Source organism: Trachurus japonicus, chromosome 24 (assembly GCF_045865225.1).
Source record: "Trachurus japonicus isolate A0001 chromosome 24, Traja_1.0".
Taxonomy (NCBI): Eukaryota; Metazoa; Chordata; class Actinopteri; order Carangiformes; family Carangidae; genus Trachurus; species Trachurus japonicus.
The window spans coordinates 27,869,116-27,881,774 of record NC_140930.1 but is presented as its reverse complement, the minus strand read 5'-3'; the positions used below and the strand labels follow the sequence as shown (position 1 = coordinate 27,881,774).

Sequence of the window (12,659 nt, the reverse complement as noted above, 5' to 3'; positions counted from 1 at the left end):
TTGCATTCCACTTTCAGCAAGCTTTTAGACTACTCTTTGCCAAGAGAACAAACTGAATATTACATGAAAAGAGAAAGAGAGAAGAAAAAGATGCTTTAATGCTGCTCATTTGCAATGGAGAATTTTTTTTAATAGCACTGTGATGGCCACTGTGCGGTTCTCAGATGTAAATCGCTCAAACTCGACCAAGTTCCAAGGCACTCCGTCTCTGTCTTTGAGACATATTAAATAGACTTTCTAGACATGGACAGAATAATTAAACTCTGTGCATCCTTCACAACACAAGGTCTCCACCAGCAGAGCTCCAACAGCCTCTTCTTTTACTCTAACACCCCAATTTCTCTCCCAGACTCATGAAATCCTTGCTCTCCGTCTTAGTTTTCTTGACAGTCGAAAGTCTTTACAAACTCTCCCAGGCACTGCAATGTTATTCTGGGACGTACTAATCTTACAATCAACTATCTGTTTGGGGATTATGATTTTGTCTGTTCTGCTGCAAGCTGATCAATAAGGTAATCGAAATGATGTTATAAAACAGGAAGTGACTGCTGCGGCTATGTGTACCTCATCTTTTCCTTTGTTATGGCTGTGCTTTGCTACGCTATCCTCCGGTCTATCAACAGCCTTATGGGGCCCATTCATAAAGCACGCACAGGGGACTGTAACGACTCCATAAAGCCCAGATCCTCCATCTCTGCTCCAGGATGGTGTATTGATCGGACCCCGGCGAGGCTACACGGAGCAGGGTGAGGGAAGGGCAGGTGGGTGGAAGCGCCAGTGTGTGTGCACAGACACAGTCTCCTCCCTAATCTACTTCAGATCAGTGCTCATGTCCTCTTGGCCCCGGCCACAGCTGCTGTCAGTTGCTGATTTAGCCCCGGTGTTAATGAAGAAGCAGGGTAATTCCACTAAACTGATGATATACGCTCTCACACACATGCACAAGGTGCTCCTGATCCCTTGACTTGCTCAAACACACACATGCACAGGAAAAGATAACATTGTGCTGTCTGTGCAAACATGAACATAACTGCACAGACACAGTACAATACATACTGTACAGTACGTATTGTAGAAAATCAATGGAGAGTAAACAATATAACCGGAGGTGTGACTGAACTGATGAATCCTTGGTGCCATAGTTCAGTAATCGTTACCATGGATCAATACGGACATAATTACCAAATGATAATAACTGGGATGTAACAGCGCACCAGTGTTAGAGTGAGATATCTTCCCACAGTTAAGTTTTGGGATATCCACTGTTAAGACTTCTTCCCTCAAGCCAGTAGAAAGGACGTGAATTCAATTTAATTTTCTTTTTTCCAAACATATTGAAAATTTCCAGCTAGTGTCTTTCCAGAAACAATAATGGAAGAGCAGGAGAAATTAAATTCCACTCACCTCCACTATATTGCAGTGCAGTTTCAGCGGTGGATAATTTAAACCTCAGGCTATCATGGCACATAAAGCCAAAACACACTCCATATCACTAGATAGCACTGGAGAGGTTAGTGGGGGATGTTTGTTCAGACAGGCGGTGTCAGCTGTGCTATAGGACTATACACTATTCATGGCAACACACAGAGAACATCCACTCAAACCAACATACACACGCATACAACTGTGAGGAGAGTCAATTCAAGCTGTTGCATGAACTTACATACTCCCTCCTCCACCTCCACCTCCACCTCCACCACAGCAGACACGTAGCATGTAGCGTTTCTCAATAAATCTGTCTTATCCTGTCACGCTGAAATAAAACGGTCCAATGTGGCACCATATGCACAGCAGCTTGAAGATGCTGCACTCTTCCATTCGTCACTCAGCAGCAGGTGCTTTAATGGAATCACAACTAATCAAGACTACAGGTGTATTTATTATTCTTTCACGAATAAGATTTCCCATCCTTTTCTAAGATATTAAAGGTTCAGTGTGTAATAATTGGCAAAGTTTATTGGCAAAATCTGAATATACTACCCATGAATATATTTGTATAAGTGTATAATCGCTATAAAATAAAATGTGTTTGGTTTTCGAAGCCTTATAATTATTCTTTTATATCTATATATAGCAAGGGTCTTGCAATTATAACACATTCTAACTATATTTATAATGCATTATCAATGTCAGCAAGTTACTAACAATTATAAAGTATTATAATACCTGACCTTATAAGTCATGATAAAATGCTTTATAGTGTGTTATGATTATTGTTATAAAGCATTATGACCATTTATGAGTGTTTATAACTATAGTTATGCAGTGCTATGACTGCATTATAACTCATTATAAGTATGGTTATAATGTGTTACAGAGAAAGGCGCCAAATAAAGTGTTACCCCATTTTTTGTTGCAAGGATGAAAGTATATTTTAATTATACGTATATATTATAATCATACAACTCTTTATAATGCATCACTGGTATAATGCATTATAATGTGATTATAACTTACTCTACAGGTCATTGGGTGCTTCAAGTAAAGTGATGAAATTGCTCAGGTATAGGCTGATATGACACATTACAAGCTGGCCATAAGTCACTATAAGTGGTTTGCTTTAAGAAAAGTAAAAAAATACAAATAATTTAATCTATGCAAGAACAACACAAAACATTGTGTCAAATAAAGTGTTACCCAAGTTTTTTTTTGTCCTCGGAGGCCACTGTCAACCCTTTACTGACGGGAGGGATGAGTGCGAGCGAGTGAGTGAGCGCTGCAAACTAGAATCTGAAGGCTGGATATCACAGTTTCACCCCCATATTACACACTGGACCTTTAAACTGCACATCCCTGTCTTATAATACATTTACAGCCCATGTGCCGTTATCTGCTACCATTAACCTTCAGTGCACCACAACACTCCTACACAATTTATGTGCATAAGCTCACGGACCTTTACTCTCGTGAACCACTGCCGAAATACTAAATCTAAAACTTTCAACCGATGCTGCGGTTTGCATCAAAACTTGTAATTAACTTTAATCTCATGTCGGTCCTGGTTGAAGAGCTGTGGGCCATTAGCAAACCTCTGACTGCCTCTGTATTGACTGACAGAAATGGAAGTGAGGTTGTCTGTTGCAGCAAAGTTACTCTCCTGACTTCTGATCATCGCTTCTCCTGCATTCATAGTTTGCTGGATGTGTGATGGCTGCGGATAGCGTTAGCTGGAGCTGCTTTGTTTCCAGCTTGTCCAGTACCGATTAATCTTGTCCTTCATGCAGCTGTAATACAGCTAGGGTATGTAGCCTTTCATCTCTCAAATGATTAAAGCATCAGAAAAGAAACAATGAGTTCCTTTGATCTCAGAACTTCAATTGTTTGAAAGAGGATCTTGTGACATATTGGGAAAACTCCTCAGGTGTTGAAGTGTCTTATAGCCTCATAGTTCTGTTTATTTCCATTCATTGCCTCATTATATCTTCCTGCAGGCTACAGCCAAGGCCAGAGGCATATTGTTTTCAGGCTGTCAATCTATGTGTCTCACTTGTGGACATGATATCTCACAGAGTTTCTTCAAATGGGCACACATATTCACTAAGACACAAGAGTTTTGAGGGTCAAAGGTGAAGTGCACAAAACACACCTTGTGAATGTGATATACAGTATAAGTGCCGCGTTAGAGCTAGAAGATTCAATTGGACTCAAGGATGAACTGATTCGATTTTAACAGTTCACAAAAATGGTTAAATTTTTATAGTAGATCAGTTTTATATTACTTTCTACAACTCTGGATAAACAGGGCTAGACAACTGCAACACTGGTCTGTTGTTAAACCCGAATAGAAACCAGGTAACAGAAAACATATTATTCTAATTCTCGGCATTCAGTTTTAAAGAGCGGACCGTTTTGTTACATGGTGACCACTGCCAGACCAATTGCAAATGGTTTATTCATCCAGTGGAGACTCCAGGACTAAAGATGTTTTTGTACAGATTAAAGCTCTGATATGCAGGTGGTTGTAAACATCAAGAACTCCCACAAGACTTAAAGCTAACCTCTGCTCCATAACGCTCCACCTAGCCCTTCACCTCCATCCTCATCTTCTACGCTGCAGTAGCTAATCCAGGACTCAGCAGCTAGTTAGCCTGTGAGTCTGCCACAGCAACATCTATCACTATATAATACTAGCTTGATGGCTCATTGGGTAAAGACTGGAGGACCAGAAGCTCCCATGAGTGTCCACCTTTGACATTGGAGACCTCTGATTGGTTAGAAGGACAAGGCAGTCTAGAAGTTATTTCATATGTCAACAAAAAATATTGAGGAAAAAGTCAAATACTGTTTTTGCTTTTAACAAACAAGATATAATATAGTCTGTTTTTTCATGTTTGCACAGAGCCACGCCAGCTGTTTCCCACTGATCTACTCTCCCACTGCTTCCTGCTGCATACAGACATGAGAGTGTTATCAATCTTCTCATCTGACTCTCAGAGAGAAAGCGTGGCGCATTTCCAAAAATGTCAATTTATTCCTTTACTGTCAAAATTTTTTGCACGCAAGCCAACACTGATACAAGAATATCTGGATATTCTAGCAAACCGTATGATCAGGTCATCACTGTGTGATGTGTGCTTTACATTTCCTATGGAAACTTTGTGTGACGGCAGAGAGGGAGTACTTGTTCTGAGCCAGAAGCACGAAGCAGTAATGGTTTCGGGGAAAAAAAAGGGAAAGATAATGAGTTATAGTCTGTTTTTGGCTGTGCATTTTTAGAGGAGCATGACTAACAAAAAAAGTTCTAATTTTGTAAACAGTAACAACATTGCTCCTCTCATGCTATCAGTTATCATAGGTGTAATTGTGCTCCTTGGAACAATGACTCTACTATTTAAAAATATCTCTCAGCAAATGTATTTTTATACTTTTATGTGCAAGGTTTACCGTTACCCAGGATGTGGGACACAAATTAGCGTACAGCTTAGCCTGGGGGTGTGGGGTGGGGCGGGGGGGTTAGAGGTGAAGGCATTCCATTAAAGTCTGAGGTTTAAAGTCATCCATCACTGTTCAGCCCTGTGAAGGGGCATTAAAAAAACAGTAAAATAATTAAAAGGACAGGGTGACATTTGCATTTGTATTGGGGGAAAACAAGCGCCGCCTGAACACACTGTGGTGACTAAAAGAATCTGATGACGACAAATGTTCCTCTAAAATGCCAAATATTGGTCTCTTGCCCTCTCTGCTTCTTCTCACTTAGCTACTCATCATTCTCTTGATCTCCATCCAAATTCTTATTTTTTTATTTGCTTCTGTCCCTCATCCGCTGACAGTCACCTCACCTGCACCTGTCTTCTCCATTCTGTTAACCCCCCTGCATTTTTTTTCATGGCGAGACACTACAGGCAAAAACACAGTTTTTTCATGCACTGATCAATTTTGAGATTTTGGCCTATTTTTCTTCCATAACATGTATTCTTTCAGAAAAGTCAAAAGAAATGGCAGAAAATCCACATTAAGGTGGTTATTTTACTTCATTTGTCTTCTATTGTCAGTAGATTTCTCCTAAATTCGCCAAAAGTTAACAGCTACTGTGACATACTGTGCTGTGCCTGCTGTCTGACCCATGTCATGCCAGGTATCATCTCCTTTGTATGCTCAACCAATCGTAAAAGTATGATTTACATTAACAATCTATGGAATTTTACAGTACAAGTCTTTAAAGGCTGTTTTCTCAAAATGAGTTTTTCCTCTGAACCCAAAATCTCCACTTCAGCAGCACTTACAGATCCCAAACCTTCCAGTTTCATTCCTGTCTATATCCTGAAGGTTTTTACAGAGGGGATTGTTGATATATCATTCAAAGCCTGATTTTTATAACATTTTATTCCTAAAAACATGGCGAAATTGGATTATTTTGGGCTGGTGACAGTATTTTCTCATTTACAAAGTGATAAAAAGAGATATCCAAAATCAACAAAATAAAACAATTTTGAAAGTGGCTTTAACCATTTTTCAGATTTCGGTTCTGGAAATGTGTGAAAATTAGCGCATATTTCATCAGATATTGCCTCATTTACATATTTAAACATAACATTTGACAAAACTTGTAATACAAAAAATATTTGTCTTAATGTAAGTGATAAACTTGGGAAGTTTTATGGTGATATCTGTTAGTTACATTTTTTACCCTATTCACTTGTAGTGTCTCTACATAATTTATTAAAGCTCACACCTTCCCTCTGCCCATACATGCTTCTCTGTTTGTTACTCATCCTCATCATCATCATCATCATCATCATCATCATCATCATCCCCTCATTCTTTCACCTCCTGCATGCAGTTCCACCTCTCTCAGCAGAGATGACAGCGCATGCCCCGGCCGCCCCCACACTCTGATACAAGTTGCCACAACACGACTCCAGTGGCGCCACGGGTGCCCTGTGACGGCAGACGGAGGGGCCGCGTGGCGTGAGAGGGGCTGATGGGGGCGGTGCGGAAGGCGCTGCTGACTGTGTGGTCGTGCAAAGAGAAGAGAAGAGAAAAAAAAAAAAAAAAGAGTCTGACCGGAGAGTGAACGGCTGCCCACTGGCCTTGCTGTCTTGTGACACACTGCAGTCCACATGGCAAAACACGAGCATGGGCGGAGCGTGGTTGTGTATGTGTGTTGTGTTTGGATGACATCCCATTTAGCCTAGGGGGTCAGATGAATGCAGATAAGACTGAGCGAGAGAGGGGTCGTGATGGCAACACTCAGCATTTCTTTTGTTGTCAGACGGAAAAGAAAGGAAGGTATCCTCCTCCTTCTGTAGTAACACATGCCTCCATCAGCCTATTCATCAGCTCCAAGTCATTTTTATTTTATTTTATAAAGATCATTTTACAACAACATACAACTACATTGTACTGCCGTAGCATTTGAAGCACTCCAGCCAGACGTTACACACACACACACACACACACACACAGCCAAACATGAAATAGTGATGCACTCTGATCCAAGCAAAGGGCCGAACTCAACTGAATCACTCCATCCTTACCCGAGGATATTGAATCCAAAGAAAGAGGTGGAGGGGGTAGGAAGGAATAAATATGGGGTTGGAGAGCGAGAGAGAGGCAGAGAGACAAAGAGATGATGCATAAAACACGCACGAAGGCGAGAGTGTGTATGCAAATACAGGACTACAATCCACAGTAAAAGACTCAACCTGAGCTTAATAGCATGATCAAAGAGATCTTGTGAATGGCAGGAGATCACATGGTGGCCGTTGCCATGGTCCTGGGTAGCAGATGGCATCATGCCTGTCTAATGGGGCGAAGCGTGATGAACAGTGGAGGACCACACTATGCTATCAGCACCTATAACCACATTCTGAATCACCTCCCGTCCACAGACCGCTCCCTCTCAAGTGCCAACTCATGCTGAGTCACACTTGTTGGGATAATATGGGAAACACACGGAGGACACGACACGACACAACACGACAGGCTGCGCATCACGGCCCACGATGAAACATACCGTCTTTACATTCTTCTATTTATTTGTATCTCTAAAGCTGAAATAATGTCAAGTAGAGTGTTTTATGGGAACAATTAATCAAATAACTGTGTTCAGTGGAAAAGGGTCATTCCTAGTGATTAACTAACCACTGGTCTTTCACAATGATTAATGCAAATAAGCAGTGCTGACAACTTAGCGTCACTGTCGCTAGATTTACTACATTTTCAGACCGCATTAGTGACGTTCAGAGGAGCACCAGCAGCAAACCTGGCAACTTTTTGAGCAGAATTCTCCCTTGTCACTATTAACTTTATTGTTTTTATTTTGATTTCATTTCATTTATTCTATTTGTCTTATTATCAATACTACTGATTATGGTTTTATGCTTTTATCCTGACTGTTTTATCTCACTCCGTAAAGCAGATCAGGTTTTGGTTTTATGTTTTTCTTAATGTTTTCGATGACTGTTATTTTTACTTGATCTGTAAAGCACTCCCGACTCTGGTGGCCCTCTGCTGCAGGTCATTCCCCCTCTCTCTGTCTCCCCATTTCCTGTCTCTCTCAACTCTCTCAACAATGGCAAACAGCCCAAAAAAATAGACTTAAAAAAAAAGAAGACAACTAATGTCAAAATCACAGTACCACTACTGTCTCAACTTACGGCATAAAAAAATAAAGTACAGATCGTGTTGCCTTAAGGGGCTGCATTTTTGTCACTATTTCAGACTATTGTTTTCAGTTGGTCAACAAGGCAAAATGTCAATGAGAACAGCTTTGCTGGGAATTGTACTGTATTAAAATACTGTTTATGTGAGTGCTGACTGTGGGAGAGAAGCTAACAGATGAAGAGCTGAGAGCAGCTGACATATAGCCAGAAAAAATAACCCGGTCGAGTCATATTCTAGGGTTTTGACCTGGTCGTGTTTGTTTTTAGTGCTTTGTAAATGGATCATGGAGGTTAGCTCTAGATGGTGATAGTAAGTTAAGCAAATATGAAGCCTCCAGAAATAGATATATAACTGGCTCCGGTCAAGCTTCATATGCTTTCAATAAAGTCTGATGCTGACAATAGTGCCAGCACCAGCAGTTTTACATAGCTAATGAAAACATTTTGCTGTACGAATTGCTAACCTGGCTGAGTGGCCCAAAAGTTTTATATTAGATATATTCCCCACATGGAGTGTGTCATATTTGCCTACACTGGAGGATGAGTGAGGAGGCTCAGACCAGGATTAGTACAGCCCTTGTGTGGGCATTTACTGCATCAACATATAGTGCATCATCTATAGTACTTATCCAAACAACATGATCTTCATCCTACAGCTCTGTACAAACTAAAACACCAGCGTGGGAGTAAAACATAAGCAATTAAACAAAATACATACACAGTATATTTAAGGTCATAAGTTTATACCATTCTGTATTCACAGATCAATAATCAACTACTAAGCAGGAACAAGGTGTACACTGACATTAACAAATCGGATGAAGTCACTTCACCATTCTTTGAAGTATGTGTGTTCAGAGCATATACAAAGCTATATACACCTGGCAGACCTCCATGCAGCATTGGCCCAACTGCTCATTTATGTTTCATGCTTGGTGTTGAAATGGCCACCGCGGCTGTCAAGAGCTGCAAATCAACAAATCCTTCCATGTTGCAAAAGCACACTCATAAATACACAAATGGCATGAAATACAACACCAGACGGAGGAGTATTTCTATCACAGAGCATACACTGGGATTTTAAATATTCCTTCTTGCTGAACACCAGGTGGCTTTTAATGTATTTGTTCAGCTATAATACTTTGACGATACAAAGAAGGAGCACGAGGCCGTTCTTATACTTGTTCTAAAAAGCTCCCCCCTCCTTTGTGTTTGGCACTTTGTGTGCTAACTTGCAAACTGGGAGCCGTAGACTTTAAGCAAACAATCAAATGAGGCAATTTTCCAAAAAAAGGAAACACAGATTGAGTGTTAAATTACATGTGCATTTAGAGTGAAGCCAACGCTCAGAATATCTAAACTATTTATTCATGGAGCCTCAGGTAAAAGTGCGGGCATGGCTGGGTCAGTGTTAAAAAATGTATGTCTGTATATAGTACAGTGTGTGTGTGTGTGTGTGTGTGTGTGTGTGTGTGTGTGTGTGTGTGTGTCTGTGTGTGCGTGTTTGAGAGAAAACAGAAAGTGTAATGGCAGCTTGAGGATGGATGAGGGGATGCATTAGCCAACGTGGTAATGACTAGGAACAGGAGCCTGAGCCACTCAGTTGAAACATAAAACAATGCAGACAAGGTGACTTTCTCTAAGCCGTCACCTAAATGTGCTTATGTGTGGTGTGTACACCCTCAAAAACAGGATAAGTGTATAGTAGTTATGATGGAAGCCAGCTTGGCTCAATGAATAGGATGTTGGAAGTTGCTAGACTGAGGTTGGCAGCATTTCACTAGACTTTATTGGCTCTTATCGAAATTGAGTGGGTTGTGATGTAAGTAAAAAAAAAAAAAAAACAAGCAGCAGGCTGAGAGAGAGGAGTACGGCCATCCTGAGACGAAGTGGCAGGGTATGTTGTTTTGATTGGAGAGAAAGGTATATATATATTCACATTGCTATAATGTAATGCATGCATACCATTGACAATTATTTTCAACAGATTTTCCATAAGCATTACTATAAATAAAAGCTGAAGGAGGAAAAGGTCACAAATCACTTTCCTGATCTGAATAGTGCAGTTTACGTCAGGACAAAGATTAGCAGCCACTGACTTTATGGTCTATCCACTTTTTTTTCTAAAGGACGCCTCAGAGTCACTATTGAAATGCCCTTGGTTCATTCATCAATGAGTGAGCACATCCCAGTTTATAACACTGTGTCACTCAGCATTGAATTCAGTTCAGTGGTGAGGTCAGGAGTAATCTAACCCCAGACAATCTCTCCGTACAGTGTTAATGGCTGTGTGTGACAGAATCTTCACTTCTTTACTTTTCCTCTGCAGCTTTCACACTTTCAATTCGATTTTAAAGACCATGTTGTGATTTGTGTTTTTGTCAACCGCTGTGTTGAAGGTCAAGACTGTTGACAGTAATGCTCAAGTGCTCTTCTGTTAGTTACTGATTCATCCCTGTGACCGTCGTGAGTTTATGCTAATACTTCACATGCCACATCAAAATGTGAACTGAGATGTTCTTTGTGCGCTTGATGAAAACAAAAGACGCATGTTTGCTTCTCAAGCTGGTGGCAGAGCTCAGATTGCACTTGTCATTGAGTATTCTGGTATTTTAGAGATGGCGTCAAATCTAAGTGGATGGCTTTTCACTAAAGTTAAGTGTCTACACCAACAGAGGGAAATGATCACAAATTTTTTAATTGTCTGAAATCTGATCTAAGAGAAACTCAGTGTCTGAACAGAATATAAACACAGAGGATCAATTAATGGTCTCAGTGTCAAATGTTCTCGTTTTATATGATCTGTCCGTTGTGTATGAAGAAAAGCTGAGACAAGGAGCTGCATGAACAGCAGGGACAAAGACCAAAGCTTCAGCAATTAAATCCTTTACGTGCTCCTGCTGTAACTGCTGCTGTTAACTACAGTTCACATTTTCAGCTTGCAAAGCTGCAGCAGCCGCTGCCAGGGCTGTTCGCCTGTGTCTGCAGGCTGGGGCTGAGCTGCCGTAATATAACCCCTACATGAAACAACAGCAAACTGTAGGAGCACTGCAAACATGATCAGCTACATTAGACCTCTAATGTCACAGAAACAGGTCTTCCTCGTGTTAACAGTCTTTCAATGTTCCCAGAATGTAAAAAACCAAACTTTTAAGTTCAGGTACAGTAGCCACACCACCACCCAGATCACATAAAACCACTGACAATGACAATGTGAAGAATATGCCTCAAATCAAAGCTGCATTCAATACTCTAGTGCCTGCACAGTGGAAAGGAAAAACATCTGCTGCTAAACTAAAGAAATCAATGCAGTCTGTTTTGTTTTTACAGCTCTGAAGAGTCACTATCCCCCCTTTATTATCATCACTGGCTACAGAATAAGGAATGCTGAGCAAAATGTAAATAACAAAGCACTTCATATATATATTTTTTGGCGCTTTTCACGAGCTCAAAGAGCCAGGAAGTGCATTACAACTGTCCCTGAACACGTGTTTTTTTTTTCCTATTTCATCATAAGCAAACATTTCTTTCAGATCACTTCCCATTGGGAGGTGTTTTAGTGGCACTCTCAAGCTTATGCTGCAAATTACATATGACAGAAGCAATTTTGGGATATTTTCTCACACACAAACTGCAGTAAGTGTTATGAATTAGATTAAGCAGGGGGATATTGAAAGTCTGATATTTCCTCTGCCAGCTCAGCAGCTTTAATTGATAATGCAATTTCATTTCACCCTTCTCCTTTCCTCCCAGACAAAAGAAGGCTGATTATTATTTTTGTCCATATCTTAACATCTTAACAGCTGCTCTGGCTGAGTGAGCATTAAGAAAGCAGTTGCATGTATGACAAGAACAGTAAATAGAAATGTGATGCAAATGCGGATCTACTGTAATGTCTGCAGTGAACAACCCACACAGTCGTGCACCTGTTCTCTTGTCTGTATTCATTTGAGTCCCTCCTACCTCTCTGAGGCAGCCCATGAAGTTGTTGCTGACTGGAGATCCGGGCAGGTCGGCGGTGCTGGGGCTCCCACCCACGTAGAAGAAATCGTCGGAGCCCAGCATGGTGTAGTCTTCCTGGGTGTAGCCAGTGGTGGTGAGGATCCCATCGACGGAGATAGTCACCTGTTGAGGGGTAACACATAGCCAAAGCCGAGCCATTACACTCCGGCATTAGATCTCCGTTCTGTATAAAACACACCTCCTTCCTTGGTCTGCATTCGAAATGAGCTATTGAACTTTTGCTCGAACGTTTGATTTCTCCTTTTTTTTGTTTTTTGAATCATTTGGTACCTTGAAGCGATTGTTTTGGACCAGACAGTGTTTGGATTTTGTTAATGGAATTTTTGCCATAGGATTCACAGGACAGGTAAAGAAAATATGGCACAGGCATATTTTCTTTATCTTTGATGGGAGTAAGAGAATGGATCCTAGGTTTGGTTTCAGAAACTCCAGGTTGGGGAAGGGTTAGTACAATGTTCAAACCAAGGACAAATTGATTGCACTTGTCTTTGTTTCGGGATTTATCTGGTAACTGCAGACATACACATTTAC

The 12,659-nt window shown here is 40.8% G+C and overlaps 1 protein-coding gene across 15 annotated transcripts in view; it reads right to left on the bottom strand.

The window, feature by feature from the left end:
* The window catches only part of LOC146962131 (neurexin-3b), a 310,390-nt gene that overhangs the window by 220,841 nt on the left and 76,890 nt on the right, over positions 1 to 12,659 (bottom strand). For all 15 annotated transcript variants that reach the window (XM_085771304.1, XM_085771299.1, XM_085771291.1 and 12 more), the window contains one exon: positions 12,069 to 12,230. In XM_085771304.1, coding sequence (XP_085627430.1) covers positions 12,069 to 12,230 — 162 coding nt within the window. The remainder of the gene's footprint in view (positions 1 to 12,068; positions 12,231 to 12,659) is intronic.